The 22,087-nt window shown below is 51.0% G+C and overlaps 1 protein-coding gene across 2 annotated transcripts in view; it reads left to right on the top strand.

The window, feature by feature from the left end:
- Positions 1-14,392, top strand: part of TBX4 (T-box transcription factor 4) — a 33,246-nt gene extending 18,854 nt beyond the window's left edge. Inside the window, exons 6-9 of one of the 2 annotated variants that reach the window (XM_012445402.2) lie at positions 8,083-8,235; positions 9,219-9,307; positions 9,425-9,654; positions 12,234-14,392. In XM_012445402.2, coding sequence (XP_012300825.2) covers positions 8,083-8,235; positions 9,219-9,307; positions 9,425-9,654; positions 12,234-12,853 — 1,092 coding nt within the window. In that variant the 3' untranslated portion in view covers positions 12,854-14,392. The remainder of the gene's footprint in view (positions 1-8,082; positions 8,236-9,218; positions 9,308-9,424; positions 9,655-12,233) is intronic. The other variant, XM_012445401.3, reaches the window with a different exon arrangement.
- The last annotated feature ends 7,695 nt before the right edge of the window (positions 14,393-22,087 follow it).

The raw sequence follows: 22,087 nt of genomic DNA, 5'->3' as shown, positions 1-22,087 counted from the left end.
CATGCCCAGCAGGGTCCTGTGCCAGGCAACATGAAATGGGAAGGGAAGCTGTTTCTCCCTCATTCCCCTCGCCCCCGCTTTCTTTCTCCTCTCGACTGAATAAGCTTCTAGCAATACTTGGGCTTCAGGAAGTTGGGTAGGGCCTCCCTGGGGCATAGGTGCGACCTGTATCCTGCAGCAGGACTAGGAAATGGTGGCACGTGGGTGTCCCAGATTGCTGAGGAGGGAGGGAGGGCCAGCTCATGACCTCTGACACAGTGAGTCCAGCTGTTGGAGGGGCTGCATTAGCCCTGGGGCTACAGGTGTGGGCTGCAGCTCCTCAGTCCCAAAGTGGCATGCACTAGTCCCCTTAATATGCTACGTCCTCCTCTAGCCGCTGGGTTTCATAACTGGCCTAGGCCTGGCTGCCCCTCCCTTAGGCCTGGGACTGTCTTCCCACCCTCTTCGCCTAGGTAGCTACTCCTGAGCTGCGAGATCCAAGCTCAAATGCCCCTTCTTCAGAGTTGGGGTACTTATTCTATGCTGTCAGAGCACTATGCACCTTTTCATGCTAGTACTCGTCAAAGTTATAATTTTATACCTATTTGCATCTTAAAATTTTATTTATGAATAGGAAATACTTTTGCATGCTTTAAACACAAATCATTGAATAAACTAAAGTGTCTCCAATACGACATCTCTCTTTACTTGTCCCTGATCTACTGTTTCTTTCAAGTTCTGCTGCAGGAAACCATGGTTACCAATTTCTTTTCAGCTGTTTTATTGTTTGTTTGTTTTTTGTTTTTTTTGTTTTTTTTTGCACATAGGCAGAATACGTAATCTGAAATCCCCTCTTTTACACACAAAAGGTGGCATACTATAGAAACGTTTTTTTGCATCTTGCTCTGTAAACAATAATATCTCTTGGAGAACAGTCCATTCAGAGAGAGCCGCCTCATCCCTTTCACAGCTGCACAGAATTATTATTACTTTTTTTTTTAAATGGAATTTCACTCTTGTTGCCCAGGCTGGAGTGCAATGGTGTAATCTCAGCTGATTCCAACCTCTATCTCCCAGGTTCAATCAATTCTCCTGCCTCAGACTCCTGAATAGCTGGGATTCCAGGCGCCCACCACCACGCCCCACTAATTTTTGTATTTTTTTTTTTTTTTAGTAGAGATGGGGTTTCACCATGTTGGTCAGGCTGGTCTCCAACTCCTGACCTCAGATGATCCACCCACCTCAGCCTCCCAAAGTGCTGGGATTACAGGTGTGAGCCATTGTGCCTGGCCTGCAGCTGCATAGAATTTGATCAAATGATTGTTTCAGAAATCATGTAGCCAGTTCTTGTTTGAAGGAATTAGATGTTTTCTTATTCTTAGCTCTTCTGATTAAGCTTGTACACATGCCATTTTACGCTGTGCCAAGTCCACCTGTGTGACAAATGGTGTGTTCAAATGGTACTCGGATTTATAACTTTGAAAATATCACCAAATTACCCTCCATGGGAGCTGTACTGATGTATATATTTCCACCACTGCTACAGCCTTACCAGGAAGGGTGGGAGAGCAAACTTGTGGCTTTTTGTCAGTTTGACAGATGAAAAGTGGATATCAGTTTTAGCTTTTCATAGTATGAGTAAGGTTAAGCATCTTTTTCTATAAATTTTCTCTGCTGTGAACTGCTGTTCTTATCCTTTGCTCATTTTTCTTGTAGGTTTTTGATATCAATTTCTAGGAGCTCTTATAAATTAGGAGGATTTAGTTCTTATCTGTGATATGAGTTACTCATGTCCGGGTTATCATTTGTCATTTGGTTTGCTTGTAGGGATATTCCCAGGGTGATACTTTTGATTGAATTGATCAGTCTTTTCTTTATGGATTTTGGATTTTGAGTTATTGAAAGCCCTAGTCCGTTCCTTACTTATAAGGGAATTTTCTTCTAGTATTTTATGGATTTATTTTAACATTTAAACCATTGATCCCTTTGGAATTTATCCTGGCATTGATTTGAGGTGTGAATCCAATTTTTTTTCTTTTTTTCTAGAGAGGTATCCGGTTGTCCCAGCACCACTAATTGAGTCGTCCTCTTTCCTCCCCTGGTTGAGGTGCCTTATTTCTGAACACTAAATCCCCGTATGAATGTGTGCCTGTTCATGCGCCAGTCTGTTCACTGTTGAGACTGGATAATAGGTTTTAGTATTTGGCAGGACTGGGCCTCCTTGATCTTCTTCAGAGTTTTCTTGGCTAGTCTTGTCTATTTTTTCACATAAACTTTAGAATAAGCTTGTAGTGCCGAAAAGGAACTTATTTGTATTTTTATTGGATTTGCTTTAAATTATCCATTTACTTAGGGAAGACTGATAGGAATGCTTTTCTATTTCCTGAAGGGTTTTTCTTCCTTCAAAGTATATTCAGGTTTCCTTGAAACAGCCCTGCCCATTTCTTGTTCTTGTGGGTCACCTGATTTGTTACCATGATAAATGCAGCCTCTCTTCCACTACATTTTCCCACCACTTATACAGCTCAGTTTTGGGGTTACTATGTGACTTCCCCACCAGATAGTAAACCATGAGGTTTTCAATCACTGTGGCATCCTAGTGCCTAACCACCGTGTCTGGCAAGCCAGTGGGTGCTGGTGGATGGTAAGTGAATGAGAATCTGCTGAAGGGGGTGGTAATTAGACAGCAAAACCACTTCCCTGCCAGGGGCTGCTGACCCCCAAAGCTTATGCTGCTAATTTGCCAGTGGAGACCCAGAACTATTTATCTCCCTCTTTCCTCCTTTCCTGCTACATTTGCTGACCCCTGAAAACGTGCCAAGTCCTGAACTCCAGATCAGGCCCCACCCTCCCCAGCCAGGTTAAGGTACGAACTCAGGCTTGGAAATTAGTACTAATTCTGGCTGTGCCTCAAATCGGCTGTCTGATGCTGGCAAATGCCTGCACCTCCCTGACCCGAAGTCTCTCACTTGTTAAAATAAGGGCAATAATAAATAATGCCTACTTTATACGGATACTATAAAGATTAATTTTGTGATGGATGTAAATGACTTAGCACAGGCCGTGGCACATAGGATATGCTCAGTAAGTGCCAGCTGCTATTGCTGTTGCCGTGGCAGAAGGCAGGAAGGTTTGGAGGCCCTATGGTACCACCCAGGATTGCTCCCCTGGGAGGGAGGCCTAAGGCCCATCTGGCCAAGGCCTCTTGAGTGGGCTGATGGGCTTCCTGACTCAGTTCTAGTCTGAATTTTCCTTGGATGTACCTCTTATCGATCTGGGTCTCAGTTTTCTTTCTTTTCTTCATCATTTTTTAAGCTGAGATCTCATCTCTGTCCTAACCTCTTTGTAGAGCTGGCGAGGATCAGAAGGATGATGGAGAAGGTAGTCATAGAATGTTAAATTGTGATACAGGGTAAATCTGGTTTTAGTATCTGACAAAATGGACGTTAGCCACACTGTTGAGTGCCTAGCATCCAGATAATGTGTGTTCCGTGATGGACAGTAGGGCCTGCCGACCCACGTCCCTTACAGCGTTTAACTGGCACCTTCTCATTAACTCTGAGCTTGTCGAGAGAAGTGTGTGCTCTCTCAAAGGCCATCTGGATCCTGCTCCGGACTGTGTCTCCAACCAGCTGTGTGTCCCTGGGCGAGTCACGTCCCCACTACCAGCGTTCTGTTCCTCATCTGTACAATTAGAGAGTTGGACACAAATGAACTCCATGGTCTGCTTCTCCATGCCCTAATGTTCTGTGATTCCAATGTAGATAAATCTGGGCCTTGTTGGCCAAGCACGCTATGGCGATCTCTTGAGGACGGGGATGTTTGGCGCAATTGCAGTTGTTAAAATAGAACAGGGTTCTGAATCGTGGCCAGAACGTAATGAATCCCATTTCTGTGAAACAATGATGATGACGGAACCAGTCATGTAGAGGGGTTGCTGACGTGGCTGGCCCATTTGGCCCTATATCCTCTGTAGCAAATATAAATGTGAAACTCTGGCAAAGTAGTTTAATGTGGCGCCTGAGGAACTTCCGAGCAAAGCCAGGTGTGTGAGTCACCAAGCTGGTTTCACATTCTCCCGGCTGATGGGACTAGGGCTCAAGTTTATACTTGCCTTGGCTCAATGGGTGGGACTCTCTTCCAGATACCTCTCCAGGTTCCAGACTGTCAGAGTCGGAAGGGGGTCTGGGATCACTTAGCCAAAGGCCCCACTTTATAGATGAGGACCCCAGTGGTTGGAGAAGAGCTTGCTCAGGGCTTGACGCTGGTGAACAGAGATCGTGAAGGCCTCTGCACCCTTCTTGACTTCTCTGTGACTGGGGTTACACTCACCTAGTGCTCCCACCCGCCCCTGTAGCACTGGCAGCTTCCCTCTTTGCAGGATCGCCTGCCAGACTGGCTGGTTCCCTGCCTTGGAAGGCGTGTTGGGCAGTCTCCCCACCCCAGTCATCAGGGGCTTTGTCTGATGGGCTAAGGAGTTTGGCTTTTATTCCAAGGGTCCAGAGGGAATGATCAAAGGTGGAATTGTGGATACAAGGCATTTATTGAGCCCTATATACTGGCAGCGGTGGTAGGAGGGGATGTGGGGGAAAGAGGAGGAAATACAGAAGGCCCTGCTCTTAAGCAATGCACATCTTCCTGAATCTCCCAGAAGGTTCTGAGCAGGGGAGTGAATTGATAGGATGTGTTGCAGGTGGAAATGGAGAGAAAGTAGATGGAGGTAGGAGGAGGCTGTCCCAGGAGCCCAGCCAGAGATGGTGGGGCCTGAAGCAGGGGTGTACAAAAGGAATGGAGGGGCTTTTGTTTTACAGATAGAATCACAGGAATTGGTCACTGAGTGGACCTGGAGGTGGATGATGGTGAGGAGAATGGGAGTTGATGATGATACCCAGGACAGTGACCAGCCCACAATGGCTCGTGATTGCCCAGGTGTCAGGAACGAGGTGGCCGCTGCCATTTGTTCTAGTGTCCTGCACAGCCTGCATGGGGTGCTGGCGCCTATGGCTCTGTCTTGAGTTCTCTCAGCCCACGGTCTCTGGTCTCCCTTTGTGCTGCCACCGCTGGAGAGCTAGAGTGACCAGGGCAGGGGGGCCTTCATGTCAGGGAGCTGGAACATGCAGGAGCTCATGGGAGAGCATCTCTGCCCATGTTTCATCACAACTTTTGACCTGAAAAATGCCTTAGAGATGATCTTGTCTTTAGTGAGCAAGTAAAGACCAGAGAGGAGGATCCACGTGTCCACAGAGGGTTTGTGGCCATGGCCCAGATCTTCCCACTCCCAAACCCGACCTTGCAGTCCTAGATCCTGTCTGGGGGCAAAGGAGCCTAGAGGTACAAAGGATAAAAGGTATGATCCTTTCTCCCGAGGAGTTTAGAATTAAAACAAGAAGAAATAGGAAGCCACTAGGAAGCAGAGTAACAGCCAGGTAGATAATGCATGAGAAGCAAGTTTCAGAACTGGGCGTTCAGAGCAGGCCCTTGTACCTGAGACTTCCCGGAAGAGATGTTAGGCCCAGAAGGTAAGAAGAGTACGGGAAAGGAAGATCAAGACAGCAGAGGGGACTGCGTGTGCAAAGGTGCGCAGGTGGGAACTGGGCATTCCTGGAGCATCGGCCACCTCCCTGGTGCTCCATCGCTGGATCTTCCAGGAACTTGGGTCCTTTGTGGGCGCCTGCAGCTCTGTGAATCATGCAGCATGATGGAGTCACCTAAATGGGCTGGGAGGTGTTTTCCAGGCCCAGTTCCTCTCACCACAGGAGGATCCCCAGCGTCCTGGAAAGGGACGAACATCGACGAGGCCTCTCTGAGCGGGACCTGTGTCCTGTAGCCTCAGTCTGCATTCCTCACCTGGCAGGCCCCCAGTGGGACAGCAAGTCCCCAGCTTCGAGACCTGGTTTGGGGTTTGGGAGGTTATGTACTTGCCTCGTGAGGGTCCAGAGGTTTGTCATTGAGGGCTGAGCGGGGCGTGGCCAGTGCAGAAGGCAGAAAGTGTGGTTCCTGCTGGTTGGAGCACCCAGCCCAGCCAAGGAGCCCAGGGAAGGCCAGTGCCCACAGCCCAGTTCATGGCCCGCCCGCTCCTCAGCTGAGCTGGCTCTCTAGGCTGTCTCTGTGCCCCAGGGCACAATGAGAGCAGAGTCTTCCCAGACTAAGACTTTGGCCCAGGCTTACCATGGAAGAGCCTGACTTTGGCCTTTCTCTCAGCACTCTGGTCACCAACGGGTTAAACTTTCCAAGGCCAAGCGTGGTGGCTCACGCCTGTAATCCCAGCACTTTGGGAGGCCGAGGTAGGTGAATCACGAGGTCAGGTGTTTGAGACCAGCCTGACCAACATGGTGAAACCCCGTCTCTGTTAAAAATACAAAAATTAGCCAGGTGTGGTGGGGCGTGCCTATGATCCCATCTACTCAGGAGGCTGAGGCAGAAGAATCACTTGAACCCAGGAGGTGGAGGTTGCAGTGAGCCGAGATCGCGCCACTGCACTCCAGCCTGGGTGACAGAGTGAGACTCCATCTCAAAAAAAAGAAAAGAAAAAAGACCTTTTCATTAAGCATCAGCAGCAGACCTGGTCCTTGGGCACCTGGAAGGGTGGCAGCACAATGATCGACCCAAGGAAAGGGCACTCTCGGCTGCAGAGAAGGGAGCTCCGGGGGAAGCGAGCCCGAGGGCCTGTCTGGCCCGGCCAGGACAGAAACCAAAGGGTTAACAGAAGCCGCAGGGCTGATAAAATGCCCCAAATTCCTGGTCCTGCCTTCAATGGGGAGGGCGTCTGGCAAATGTCAACGATAAAAAATACATTTTAATGGCACACGATGCAGCTGCTACCGTGGGGCGCAGCCAAATGAAGTGGGTTTGGAGCAGCAACTACTGTGAACTGCTCCTGGGGGCTCCAGCAGCCAAGCCTCCAGGGTGCTTTGCTAAGCTTTGTCCAGCCGGGCAACCCACCTCCCCCAGCCCATGGCATCCTCAAGGGCTCTTGGGGCCAGGGGGACTCCGGCCTTCTATGACATTATTTTAGGAACTGTGCCGTCTAACCCTGGCACCTTGAACACTAGCTCATGAAGATCTTCCCTGAGGGCTGGGAGTGGCCTTGGGCAGTTCTGAGGGCAGGATACATCTGGGTCTCCCCAGTACACCGTCAGCAGGCCTCTGTGAATGCCGAGAAATGCATGAACAAGGCTAGGTGCCATGACTGACACCTATAATCCCAACACTTTGGGAGGCCGAGGTGGGTGGATCACCTGAGGTCAGGAGTTCGAAACCAGCCTGGCCAACATGGTGAAACCCTGTCTCTACTAAAAATATATAAATTACCTGGGAATGGTGGGGCACACCTGTAATTTCAGCTACTTGGGAGGCTGAGGCATGAAAATCACTTGAACCCAGGAAGTGGAGGTTGCAGTGAGCAGGGATTGCGCCACTGCACTCCAGCCTGGGCAACAAGAGTGAGACTCCATCTCAAAAAAAGAAAAGAAAAGAAAAGAAATGAATGAATGATGAGCAATGTGACAAAAAAAAGTTACAGTGGGCCATTTTCCTCAGTTTCCTCCCTCTCCCTCATCCTGCAAAACCCAAGTATTTCTAGAAGAGGCAGGTCATGTGTAAGAGGGGTATGAGGAAAGGTGAGGCTGGATGGGACCCCTGAGGGAGGGGGGTTACGTGTTATGATCCTATTTTACAAATGTGGAAACGGAGGAGAATCCGAGTGACTTGTCTGAGATTAAGCCGTGAGTCGGCGGCACCCTGGACGTTTGCTGACAGCTCAGAATTTCACCTGCTACACTTTCTGAGTTCACACAGCCTTTTACGCTGTCAAGGGCTTACTCAAGGTCTCCATTGCCACAATGAAGCAATTGGCCACATCAGGGAGGGCCTGGGGCTGGGCGTGAGTGCCGGTACAGAGAGGCTAAGTGGGGCCAGGGGGCAGAGTTTGGGCCCCAGGGCCTGGTTCTTGACTTGGGAGCTTCAGTCCTGGTCGGCAGGCCCTCCTGGATCCCGGGCTTTGAGGAGAATGAGAAAAACCAGCCCAGGACCAGCTGAATGAGATCAGGGCCTGGGGCTGGCGGGTGGGGACTTGTCAATCAGCATGAGACCCTCCTCTTCCAGATCATCCTCAACTCCATGCACAAGTACCAGCCGCGGCTCCACATTGTTAAGGCTGATGAGAACAACGCTTTCGGCTCCAAAAACACCGCTTTCTGCACCCATGTGTTCCCAGAGACCTCCTTCATCTCTGTGACCTCCTACCAGAATCACAAGGTACAGCCACTGGTCACAGCCCCACAGCCCCTGCTTTATACCGCCCTGCACTCCTTCCACCATGCGGAGAGGCAGGGTCTGAGTCCCAGCAGGGCTTGGGCAGGCCCGGTGCAGGACCCTCAGAAGCCTACAAAGCCCCTCAGAGCCACGAACAAACTGAATGATGAACAGAAAAGGACCCTCAACATGTCCATCTCCAGCGCAGAGGAATTACAGTCTCTGTGTTTTGGGGATTGGAGCAATTTGGCAACTGTAAAAACCAAGAGCTTGGAGCCTGCCTTGTGGTTTGAGCGTTGGGCACTTTCATTCCACAGTCTTCTTTCTCCTGGTTCATCTCCTGGTGCCTGCAGAGAGAGGGGTAGGGAATGGGGAGGAGCCCTGGGTGCTGTCAGCTGTGTGGGAGCAGAGCCTGAGCCGAGGCCTCCCCTGGCTGTGGGTGGAGGTGCCCAAGCCACCTCCCACCCTCGATACTGCCCTGCCCAGCCCAGCCACCCCCACTGCGTCCTGGTCACTGACAGCCATGCTCTGCCACACCCATCTGCTTTCCACAGTATGCACACAGGGACTGGCAAGGTGGGCAGGGGTTCCTGGGGGAAGGGCTGTGGCTGTGGTGGATTTTAGGCAGAAGAGTGACAGAGTCGGAATTGCATCCAGAACGGTCACTCGGAGCCTGATGAGGTGGCGGCACGGACTCCGGCTGCACGCCCAGGGTGCTCACTGGGAAGCTGTTACAGGTCCCCTGGAGAGACCCATGGGGACAGACGCTGGGCAGTGCAGGGGGCTGGGGAGCAGGAGAAAGCATCGGAGGGTGGGGAGCAAGGAGAAGGGATCAGGGCCAGAGACAAGCCAGGTGTAAACGGCAAGGCCCGTTTCCCCAGCCCTGCCCTAGTTCTGCCTGTGCCTACGGTGGGGGAGGAGGGAGGGCTGGAGGCCAGTCCAGTCCCACCCTCCTCCCGGTGACCCTGTGCGTTTTCTCTCCACAGATCACCCAGTTGAAAATTGAGAACAACCCTTTTGCCAAGGGATTCCGGGGCAGTGATGACAGTGACCTGCGCGTGGCCCGGCTGCAGAGGTGGGGCTTTGTGGCCCGGGGGTGGGGGGACAGATGGGGTTCAGGCACGTGGACTCTGACGCTCAGTGCATCTTCACTCTCTTCCTGTCTCTCCTCCTGTCCTCCCCACCTCTTCAGCAAAGAATACCCTGTGATTTCCAAAAGCATCATGAGGCAGAGGCTCATCTCCCCCCAGCTCTCGGGCACACCAGACGTGGGCCCCCTGCTCGGCACCCACCAGGCGCTCCAGCACTACCAGCACGAGAATGGGGCGCACTCGCAGCTCGCGGAGCCGCAGGACCTGCCCCTCAGCACCTTCCCCGCCCAGAGGGACTCAAGCCTCTTCTATCACTGCCTGAAAAGACGAGGTAGTGCTCTCCTGGTCTAGAAGCCCTAAAGGGTCAGAGGAGGGATGAGGTTCTCCCCACAACCACTCTGCACCCCCCCTACACACACACACACATGCACACACGTGTGCACACACACACACACGCATCTGATGCTTGTGTGGCCTGGGAGAGTGGGCCTGAAGGGTTAGGAATCATGGTTGGGTGCAGGGCCATCTTTCCCAGTGCAGGGAAGCTGGTTCTCATCTTTAATGCAGCCTTTGGAACCTTCACCGACAGCTTGTAGCCCTGGTGTCCCCGGACACCGTTCCAAGTGTTGCTTTGCAGTCACTGATCTGAGAGCCTCATGGGGTGGGCTGAAGGCATACAGCGAGCTGTGCTCTGCCTGGAAGCGCAGGAAGAGGCTGATGCTTCCCAGTCCAGAGGTTTTCGGATTGGGGCTGTCATTTGTCAAAGCAACCTCAACTCCAGAACAGGGAGGACTTGGTGCCCCGCGTGCAGAGGGCCTTCCACCCAGTCATTCTGGGATCTGCAGAGAATGCTTGAGAGTTGAGATAAGCTGTTGTGGCTGTAGATGGGGGCTGGGAAGACAAGCCACAGCACCCTCTGTGCTGGGCACCTTCGTAAAGAGGAGGAGCCCGGAGCTGGGCACCGTCACATCTGTGCTCTGTGCCAGGCCTTGATTTCTCCATGGATAGAATTGCGATGATTTGTGTTATTCCACCAGAAGCCCTTATCAGGCCGCTGGAATTCCCTTCGGAATGAGCCTGGGGACTTTTGCTTGCCATCCAGAATGTTCCCTCAGCCCTGCTCCTAGGAACTAGCCCTTTCAGAGCGCCGAGTATCCCCTGCACAGGTCTCATTAGCACTCAGTGACCTAGAGCACGGGTCGGCACACTGTGGCCTTTAGAGCTAACCCGGCCTGCTACCTATACACCATAGTTTTTACATTTCAAAATAATCGAAAGAATTCAAAAGAAGAATGTTTCCTGAAATGTGAGGATTATATGAAATTAAAGTTTTAGGATCCATGAAATTTTATTGGAACACAGCCATGCTCATTTATTTACAGGTTGTCTATGGCTGCTTCGTGGGCCAACAGCAGAGTTCCGTAGTTGCAACAGTTACCCTGCAGCCCACAAAGCCTGAGATATTTCCTATCTGGCCCTTTGCAGAAAAAGTTTGCTCGCTCCTGACCTAGAGTGACTGGGCCGCCTGCCAGGATCAAGAGCTTAGTGCAGGGAGAAGAGAGGGATTTGGAGAGAAGATGGAGAATCGGGCTGAGTGAGGGGCAAAAGAGAGGAGCAGGTCTCCCTGGGCAGGGCAGATGCCATCAGTGGGGGCAGAGGGGAGAGGTGGGCATAGACCTTCACACCCACTCAGCCACTCTGTTTCCAGCCCCATGTGTACACACACAGAGCTCCCAGAATGAAGCCCTGGAGAAAACAGGAGAAGGGAGGCCAAGATGAGCCATGGACAAATGGGTCTGGTTTTGTTTTGTTTGAGACAGAGTCTTGCTCTGTTGCTCAGGCTGGAATGCAATGGTACAGTCTTAGCTCACTGCATCCCCTGCCTCCCAGATTCAAGTGATTCTCCTGCCTCAGCCTCCCGAATAGCTGGGATTACAGGTGCATGCCACCACACCTGGCTAATTTTTGTATTTTTAGTAGAGACAGGGTTTCACCATGTCAATCAGACTGGTCTCGAACACCTGACCTCAAGTGATCTGCCTGCCTCAGCCTCCCAAAGTGCTGGCGTGAGCCACCACACCCTGCCCGGATGAGTAAATTGGCTCAGTGGGCTGCTCCCCAAACCCTCAGGCCTGGGTCAGCCCTGGATCAGCCCTGGATCCCAGGGAAGGTCGTGCCATTACAGATAGTTAGGGCCTCCTGGTGGGAGGATGTTGAAAGGCACACATACATGATTTGTGGCATCTGATGTCATCTTCCTCCAGAGTATCTGCTTAGCCTGAAAAGTATGTTGCCTTTTTCACTTATTATCATTTCTATTTCCTAATTTTGTAGACACTGTTATGTTGGAACCTGGGTAGTAAGTCTGATGGCTCTTCTTTAACATGTAAAGTTAGTTCCTCTTCTAAAAACAGCAGAGGCCTCTGAGTGGCTTTGGCTCCCTGAGGTCTTCCTGGGAGCTGAGAATGGGGGCAGAAACCTCACGGCCTTAATTTTCTGGCTACTTCAGACAAATGGGGCCTCTGGGCCTGGGCTGGCCTGGCAAGTGCCTCCACTTTCCGTGGCCAGGGCGAGCCTCGCCAGAGAATGCCACTGCACACCAAGGCCTCTTACTCCCAAGAGTCAGGCTGGCCAAGGATCAAAGCCCAGTGCTGCCTGGCTAAGCCTGGCACTCAGTGTCCGGTGATGTGGTGTCCCCCGTGGCCTCTGACTAGGGTCTGTAATCCGACCACTTCTTGGCAGCTGCCACTATAAAAGCTGTGCCTGATTAAAATGGCTCTGGGAGTGCCATGGCAACATGGGGAGGGCAGGCATGGAGGGACAAGGACAGGCTGTCCTGGCACCCAGCAGTGTGCTCTGGGGCCTGGGCTGGTGGAAATGCCTCTTTCTGAGTGTTGCTTTGTCTTTCAGCAGATGGTGCCCGCCACCTGGACTTACCCTGCAAGCGATCCTATCTGGAAGCCCCCTCTTCGGTGGGGGAGGATCACTACTTCCGTTCTCCCCCTCCCTACGACCAGCAGATGCTGAGCCCCTCCTACTGCAGTGAGGTGACCCCCAGAGAAGCCTGTATGTACTCAGGTTCAGGGCCTGAGATTGCTGGGGTGTCTGGGGTGGACGACCTGCCCCCACCTCCGCTGAGCTGTAACATGTGGACTTCAGTGTCACCGTACACCAGCTATAGCGTGCAGACAATGGAGACTGTGCCGTACCAGCCCTTCCCCACGCACTTCACCGCCACCACCATGATGCCTCGGCTGCCCACCCTCTCCGCCCAGAGCTCCCAGCCACCAGGAAACACCCACTTCAGTGTCTACAATCAGCTCTCCCAGTCTCAGGTCCGAGAGCGAGGGCCCAGCGCTTCCTTCCCAAGAGAGCGCGGCCTCCCCCCGGGGTGTGAGAGGAAGCCACCCTCTCCGCATCTGAATGCTGCCAATGAGTTTCTCTACTCTCAAACCTTCTCCTTGTCCCGAGAATCTTCCCTACAGTACCATTCAGGAATGGGGACCGTGGAGAACTGGACTGATGGATGAGTCTCATGCCTGCTTCACAGCCCCGGGACCGTGTTGCTCCAGTACTAACTCTGTGGGTGGCCTGCACTACCAAGGAACACAGGGAGGTATTCCAGAGGGAGTGTGTGTGTGTGTGTGTGTGCGCGCGCACGCGAGCACGTATGTATGTGGAGAGCATCTATCTTCTGACATACAACTGAGGTCATGGCAAGGAAAAAAGAAACCACAATTATCTAAGAAGTTATTTTGGCTACAGGACCTGGGCCCATTGTAATCTGACATCCCTTAACATGCCCATGGGTGGGATGGGAGTGGAGGGTTCATATGAGTGATTGAGAGGGTTTTGTAATTGTTGATTTTCTCAGGGGCCAGGTGGCGAGGTCTCTCCCATGGGGAAAGATTCTCATTGCTGGGATGTGAGGGCTCTGTGCACACCGTAGCGGTCCTGGCCTTCTATTTGCAAGGGGAGCTGAGAATTTTGTTTTGGTAGCTGGAGGCCCACTCCTTTGGCTTCTGTCAAGTCTGGGAGGCTGCCTGAGAATGGGCTCAGCTAAGCCACCAAGTGTACTTTGAGAGTGCAGCTGGCTGCTCAGTGAATGGCCTAGACACTGATTACTGGAGCTCTGAGGTCTGAGGGATGATGATCGGAAAGGGTCATGTGCTAAATGTCACCTGAGGGATATTTTTAAAGTTTTTTTAAATTTTTCCTTCAAGAGGAGATAAAATGCAACCAGTAGCATCTCTGTCATCATTCAGGTTTTGTAATAAAGCACAGAGCCCTTCCCCCTAGATTCCCAACATACAGTCTGTCACTCTGGTGTGTGGAGAGTCGGCCTCCCAGGCACCATACCATCTGCATCCTATGATGGGCAATTATGAAACACACCCCACCTGGCATCATCCCCAGGAGACCACACTGGAGCTGATGTCTGGCTTCTCCAGGGCCTGTTCTGCTCTCAGAAAACCTACGCTTCTGGAGTGAGAAAGCCCAACAGAAATAAAGATAATTGAGAAAAATTAATTTCTTCCAGTAAATTCAGTCAGTGAGCTCAGAGGAGCAAAGAGAATTCTCTAGCGTGGTGCTCACACAGTCCTCAGCCCTGCGCTTCAGCATCGAACACCACCAGGCCATCAGTGTGGCTGGGGTGAACTCTCCATCAAACTTGGGAAATCACTAAACTCTTTGCATGCTGAACAGCTATTTATATATTATATAAATAAATAAATATATTTTATATATATATCTCACAAATGCAGGCCACATGTCAAATTCAGCTTTGCTTTTTACAAATGAATGAACTTAATAAAAATGAACATTGGAGGGGGTATTTGGAAAGACATCTATTTAAATTTTTATTACATGTTTGATATTAAAAACTAAGAATGGTTTAGATAAAACATATAAATATATATATATATATAAACACACACACACTACAGATAAAGCTTTTTTAGAAAACACATTAGCTAACAGGTGATATGAAACTTCAAGTGTTTTGTTATATAGCATGGACGTTTTATTTTGCATATCGGAACATAAAGCCATTTTACAACTGTGAAGTGTGTGATGCTGTTTATTATTGACTCTTGCCTCTGCAATGGCCTCTGCCTCCTTTTTGCCAGTATTTTTTTCTCAAGTGTCAGGTGAGGCCTTCAGTGCCTCTGAACATTTATACCGTGGAGCCTCTGAGCTCAGAGTGAAATCACTTAGGACCAACAGAGCAATTGCACCTTTGATCTCATGCTACTCCCCAGGTTATGAATCTGGACTCCAGGGTCCACAAAGACCACAGAAGGGCAGGCCAGGCAGTAAAGGAAGAATCTGTCTCCTTTCAGCAGTCAACACATAGCTGGCCATTTGGGGAAAGTGGTCTCATAAGTGGGGAATTTCTGGTGAGATTTTATGTGGCTGCTTCAGAAAAGGAACTGAAGAGCAGGTTCAAGTCAGTACCAGGGGCTTCCTGGAGCAGTCAGGGGTGTGAGCTCATCACCACTGTCACTCCAGAGAGGGTGAGTCAAGGCCTGGCAAAGTCCCCATTTGCCCACACCTTTGCCAGGTCCCTGAAGCTTGGCCACAAGATGGAGAGAGGAAAAAAGAGGTGAAATCCATCCCAGGTTCACTCTAGATTGGAAGAGGCAGGCATAGGAAAGTGCTGCTGGCTCTCCCTCCATAAGGCCTTGCCACATGCCCTGCCCCTCGTGGCTCCTTCCCCAAAGCTGCTCACCTGCGTCCAGCATCTCCACCGCAGGCTGGTCTGGGAACGCAGGAAAAGAGAAGGTAAGGGAGGTGTGCCCTTGAATCCTTGTCCTGTCAGGGCTGAACGAGATTTCCTGCTGGGTAAGGAGTCCACCTTGTCTCCTGTTTCCCCGCAGTCTTTCTGTGGCTCTAGGGCTGCTCTCCAGCTGGACTTCTTCCTGCAGAACAGGAAGCCAAGCCCCATCCTCCCTTAGCTGTTGGCTCCCACCTTGGGCTTCTTGGTTATGGAGAAAGATGTTAACTGAGCTTGGCTCAGGGGATGTGTGTGTGTGGGGGGTGCTCTTCCTAACTCCCACCTGCTGTGCTCTTTCATTCTGGGTGAAGACTGCACATCTGGGACACTCCATACCTTCTAGAGCCCAGTCAGAGGGCTGGGGGCAATGTGGATGTTCCCAGGTTCTCTCCAGACACGTGGTTGGCTGAGTCTGACATGAAGAAAGCCGCTTCTTAAAGGGGTATTTTGCCTTGAGGCAGCCCACGGCTTCCTGCCAGCTTGCTGGGAAGCGTGAGGTCCCTGGGCTTCCCCACCTGGGCATGGCCAGAGCCGGGCCTGCAGTGGGATTTGTGGAACTTTCCTGCCCCTCTGAATCAACAGCTCAATAAAAAGGGGGCACATGTGATATCCCGAAACAAAGGGCGCCATTCAGGAGCGCCAACAGGTCATACATCATCAGCCAGAAACCTGCCACGTGAAAAGGGTCTGCTTCTGCTGTGCCCTGCCTGGGAAGGGGACAAAAGCCAATTACCATTCAGCTGCGTGTCCCCCGGCAGCGGCCTTGGGGATTGTGCTCTCCAGCCCAGGGCCAGGCCCCTGGAGGGAAGCCCGGGCAGGCCTCTCTGCAGCAACTCAGCCACCAACAGTTGGCCCTCAACTGCAGAAGAGCCTGGAATAACAAAAGGGAGAAGGGAAAGAGAAGCCAGGTCAGCCTGACAAATTGTTAAAAAACCAAACCAACTTCCAGCCTTGGCTGGGCCTCAGGGGGTCAAGAGGCCTCGGCTCGCCCCACTAATGGAGCCTGCTCAAGGAGTAGCAGTCCAGCCTTGCAGTGTCTTATCTTACAACATAAAATTAAAACCCACTTAAAAGGCCGGAGGGCATGTTAACATTCCCCCTGCTGTCTAATTGAAGTAGTTCCCAGCGCAAAGGATTTCGCTTGAAAGATGTTTCTCTCCCAGCCCGGGTCTCCAGCTCAGCGGGCAGGGGAAAGGGGTGGGGAGGGAGCAACTGTTAGCTTGCCACCCCCACCCAGGCGGCAGGTGGCGACAGCAAAGGTTAGAACAGGCTGGGTTGTTCGGTATTTTTAAAAAATTTACAAATTCATTAGCGGCTATGTCAGCAGAGGCCACACTCCTGACAAGAAGACCTGGTAATGATTCAAACACGGTGAGCTCTGCAGCGAAACCTGGCCATTCCTGCAGCCAAGAGATTTCCATGCCGTCCCCTGCAAGCCCTCTCTCCCCCCACGCAAATCGATGACAGGTCTCCAAGGCATACGGAACCAATCAGGGACATCCTGTCAAGGTGATGAACTTGCACTGGCCATCCCAAGTAATGGGAACCAGTCAGCCTGAAGCCGGCCTGGACTGAAAGCCAAGGTGACAGCTATTAAGCAATTGTGCGCCAAACAAAATGGCAAAGGGGCCGGGTAATCAATTCAATTTCGATGGGCAACCCGAGCAACCACAGCGGCTGTCGCAGCTGATTAGGGAGGGCCGGGCTGGAGCTTTCAATGCGAACCCATCACAGATCAGAAACAGGCCCGGGATGAAAAGGGAAAGACCCGTCTCCTGAGGAGCAGGCGATGAAGGACTCTGTTTTATGTGACTGTGTTCTTCCTTCTCTCCTTAAAGAAAGAGGAGGGGGGAAAAAGCAAGCAGTTTGGAGATTAGATAGTTTTCTTTTCAGCCATTTATCATTATGAAGGAAAGTAGACAGCGCAGGGGCCGAAGAATCTCCAGTGGGATTTCTGCGAAGTCTCACTCGGAAGGGCCAGGTTTACATGGTGCAGCTCAAACAGCCCTGCTTATCACCGCAGCCTGACGGGGTCTGCAGAGCATCGAGGGTCCCTCTTCTTTAACAAGGGCAAACAGACCCCAGTGCCCCAAAGAGTGCAGAAATTCTCCTGCAGAAACCCCAAGCCAGCACATGGCATCATTTGTGGAAGTTAAAGCTTGAGTCAGAATAATGGGGAGAGGAGGAAAATGGGAAAGGGAAAGATGGGGGGATTGTGCACGGTCCCTGCAGGGGAGGCCCTAGTGGTGGCCTCCCATTTCTCCCCGGCCCAGGTCAGGGCAGCAGGGGCCTCCGCTGTGTCTGCTGGCCTGTCAGCACTGATCCCAGGCTGATGGCAGGCCCTGGCAGCCTGCTTGAACATTCTAGGCTTGTGTTTGGTTGTTCTGTTCTCCAGTGCAAGGGTTTTGGGGTGCAGAGCAAGGGGCACCCACAGGCACAGAAGCTGAGAGACAGAGAGGCCAGCCATGGGATGTGGAAGGATGGAAGATGCATGAGAGCAGATGGCAAGGAACGCAGGCCCAGAAGGAAAAGAACCATTTTGGAGCTAATGGTGGGTCCAAAACTCTGGGGCAGGAGGGCTCAGGGCTGGGACTGGGCAGTGGTGAGGGAGGAAGGCTGACCACCTCCTCCTTGGAAAACTAGAGCATGGGTGCCTATTCGGATAGTTCTTAGAAGAACTGCAAATGGAGAATTAAACTCACTAGTAATCTAAAACGCAAACTGAAGTGATAACATGCCACTTTCGTCTAACAGATTAGTAAACATTTAAGAAAAGGTGTTGGGGGCCTCTTTCAGTCATTGCTAGTGGGAGAACAGATCGATACGGTTTTTCTGGAAAGAGCGATTTGGTAGCGTGGATAAAGACTCTAAAAGTGTTCATACCCTAAAGAAAATAACCAGAAATGTGGACATAGTTTAATACTGTATGATACTCATTGTGGTTTTATTTTTTAATGGCCCCAAATTGGAAGAAAGTAAATTGGTAAATTATGAGATACTCACATTCTGGAATATGATGCTGTCGTTGAAATCATGTTTACAGAGGGCCCTTAGTGATGTGAGACTTGATTTAAAAATAAGTGAAAAAGAGGATCATAATGTAGAGTACAATTTCAAGAACATTTGAAATCAAAACAAAAAGATTGGTGTATCCAAACTGTAGATCATTAAATAGCAGTTAACCAGGGGATCAACTATGTCTGTATATACATGAAATACTCTGTGAAAAAATTTCTGACAGATGGTCTCCCATTTGCGTGCAATACAAAACAAAAAACCGTCCTGGAGGTCCTAACATCGATTAAGCAGAAACGCTATCCAGGAGATAGCATGCATTTATGTGCGTGTGTGGTGTGTATGTACGTGTGATGTATGTGTGTGTGGTGTGTGTACGTATGATGTATGCATGTGTGGTGTGTGTGTACGTATGATGTATGTGTGTGTGATGTGTGTACATATGATGTATGTGTGTGTGGTGTGTGTACGTATGATGTATGTGTGTGTGGCATGTGTACGTATGATGTGTGTGTGTGGTGTGTGTGTACGTATGATGTATGTGTGTGTGGTGTGTGTACGTATGATGTATGTGTGTGGCATGTGTACGTATGATGTGTGTGTGGTGTGTGTACGTATGATGTATGTGTGTGGTGTGTGTACATATGATGTATGTGTGTGTGGTGTGTGTACGTATGATGTATGTGTGTGGTGTGTGTGTACATATGATGTATGTGTGTGTGGTGTGTACATATGTATGCATGTGTGGTGTGTACGTATGATGTATGCGTGTGTGGTGTGTGTACGCATGATGTATGGGTGTGGTGTGTGTACGTATGATGTATGTGTGTGTGGTGTGTACATATGATGTATGTGTGTGTGGTGTGTGTACATATGATGCATGTGTGTGTGCTGTGTGTACGTATGATGTATGTGTGTGTGGTGTATGTGTACGTATGATGTATGTGTGTGTGGTGTATGTGTACGTATGATGTATGTGTGTGTGGTGTGTACGTATGTATGCATGTGTGGTGTGTACGTATGATGTATGTGTGTGTGGTGTGTATGTATGATGTATGTGTGTGGTGTGTGTACATATGATGCATGTGTGTGTGCTGTGTGTATGTATGATGTATGCGTGTGTGGTGTATGTGTACGTATGATGTATGTGTGTGTGGTGTTTGTACGATGTGTATTTGTATGTGTGTGTGTTAGGGACACAGACGTGATTTAGAAGAAACTGTTTATGATGATTCCCTCACACATCTCTGTTTTATTTAACTTGTTACAATGGGCACATATTATTTCTGCAATTAAAAGATTTAATTAAATTTTTTTAAAAAGCCTGTGATTATAGAAGTACCCGAAGAAAAGAAAAAGAAGAAAGGCTGAAAGAAACTGTACCCCAAGCAGTAACTTCAGGACGTGCTGGCTCTGCTGAGCGCTGCCGAGTGGACCGAGGTTGGCCTCTGGGCCTCCCCCCGAAATTGGTTTTCCTCCCCTCTCTGGCTCTCCCCTCAGACACCTTTCTCCTACCCAGGCCTTGCATGCTGCTGGTGTTCAGGCTGGGGCTCCAGCATGTTCCACTCTCCAGAGGCCCTCTCCCTGGGTGATGACATCTGTTCCCACGGCTTCTCTCACCAGCATATGCCAACGAACCTCAAGTCCAATCTCATTTCTCTCTCCTGATACTGTCTCCTGGACATTTCTGCCAGAAAGAGATGTGAGGTCCTCTGATTCAGACTGGAGCCCAGACTCTCCCTCCAGGCCTCCTTCACGCCCTCCGTTTTGGTCATGGCACCACCAGCTGGCATCCAGTTGCTCCAGTCAGAAGCCCGGGCTTCAGTGCCACCTCCCTCCACTCCCTACCTGCCCACCCCACACAGCCACCAAACTGCAGATTCTGCCTCCTGAAGATCTTCCACAGCTCTACTACACATTTCCTCTCTTCCAGCAGGCCTGGAAGGGTTTGCTATCACAGCAAATCCTTGGATCTGGGCTGGCCAAGAGGTCAGTTGCCGGAGGCTCTGGAGCTGGGGCTGCTGTGAACGGTGCTCCTGGGCCTGAGCTGTCGCTCATGGAGTGATGGTTTTCTGACATGTGGAGCAGGGAACTGCCCAAGCAGCAGCTGTGAGGCCACTCAAGGAGAGGACTGCTGCCTTCACTGGCGACCCTGCTTTCAGCTCTGCATGGCCTGAATCCTGCGCTCTGGCTGCCACCTTGCGCGTGGGGAGGAAGCAGGGCACTGCTACGGGCCATCCCCCGGGGTCACAGGCTGCTGGATAGGTCTGTTGCTTCCTGGGGGCAGGTGGGCCTGGGAGTACTGGATCAGGGGTTTCCAGCATCTGACCCCCAATCCCTGACACCTCTTTCTCCTTCAAAGATTCCAAATGGCCTCTTCCTTCAAATCCTTCCATAGGAGGCCACTCAGTCTATGCCAAGATGGGACTGGCCTTGCCTCTCTCTTAAGAAGAGAAAAAACCTGAAACGAATCAAACTAAGGCCAAGAAGCCCCCGATGTGGCTCCTTGCGTAAAGCCTCTAGCCCAGGACCTGGCGCAGGGCATGCGTCTGGGAAACAACAGTGCTCCTGGGTCCTTCATCCCTTCACAACCTGACCTCTCTCCTCTTTCCAACCCTAGCAGGTACCTGTATGGACCACTGGGCAGCAGCGAAGCAGCCATTCGCCAAAGATAAGCCTGCAGATACGCTAGTAAGCTAGACGAGTCTCTCAGCATGTGCTCATGTAAACCTTTGGCACTGGGTATAAGGAGCTGTGAGGCTCCTCCAGATATAACTAAGTGAATCATCTGTGGCATTGGAGAGCACCGCTCCCACGGGAACGCGAGAAGAGTACTCCTGTTCTATTCCTGGGCACACTGAGGCTCCTCTCACACCTTCCCCAGCTGTCCTGCTTTCTGCTTTTAGAAACACCCTCAGTAGGAGAAAGGCTCATCCCAGCAAGAGCCACCTGAGACCCCCTGGTTCTGAGAGGGCAAGGCCGCTTTGTGTGCCGCTTCCTTTTCCAGGCCAGCCAGGAGAGCAAGCAGGGCTCTTTGGAATCGGGAGCTGATTGAAAATGAGGCGGCCAATGGCCACAGGGTCTGTGGAGGCTCGGCTGGTGAGTTCTGTAGAGGATCCTCCAGCATCAGGTTTGACGAAGTCTGGGCAAGGTATTCTTCCTTCCTTCCTTTCTTCCCTCCCTCCCTCCTTTCTTTTTCTTTCTTTCCTTTCCTTCTTTCTTCCTTCCTTCCTCCCTCCCTCCCTTCCTTCCTCCCTCCCTCCCTTCCTTCCCAAACAAGGTCTCACTCTGTCTCCTAGGCTGGAGTGCAGTGGCACCATCTTGGCTGACTGCAACCTCCACCTCCCAGGTTCAAACAATTCTCATTCTTGTGCCTTAGCCTTCTGAGTAGCTAGGATTACAGGCATGCTCCACCCACTCACCCCCGGCTAGTTTTTGTATTTTTAGGAGAGATGGGGTTTCACCATGTTGGCCAGGCTGGTATTGAACTCCTGACCTCAGATGATCCACCCGCCTCGGCCTCCCAAAGTGCTGGTATTACAGGGGTGAGCCACCGTGCCCATGGGCCAGGTATTCTTTAAGCCTTCTGACTACCTGCAGCCTTAAGAGTTGATGACTTGGCTGGGCGCGGTGACTTACACCTGTAATCCTAGCACTTTGGGAGGCCAAGGCAGGCAGATCACCTGAGGTCAGGAGTTCAAGACCAGCCTGGGCAACATGGTGAAACCCCTGTCTCTACTAAAATACGAAAATTAGCCGGGCATGATGTTGGGTGCCTGCAATCCCAGCTACTCAGGAGGCTGGGACGGGAGAATCGCTTGAACCTGGGAGAAGGTGGTTGCAGTGAGCCAAGATTGCGCCACTGCACTCCAGCCTGGGCAGCTGAGTGAGACTCCATCTTAAAAAAAGAAAAAAAAAAAAGTTGATGACTTAAGATCTACCTTGCTGCTGCTTCTTTTCTAGGCTTCTA

Source organism: Aotus nancymaae, unplaced genomic scaffold, assembly GCF_030222135.1.
Source record: "Aotus nancymaae isolate 86718 unplaced genomic scaffold, 86718_ANA_hifiasm-v0.15.2.pri h1tg000018l, whole genome shotgun sequence".
Taxonomy (NCBI): Eukaryota; Metazoa; Chordata; class Mammalia; order Primates; family Aotidae; genus Aotus; species Aotus nancymaae.
This window is presented reverse-complemented; position numbering and strand designations above follow the sequence as displayed.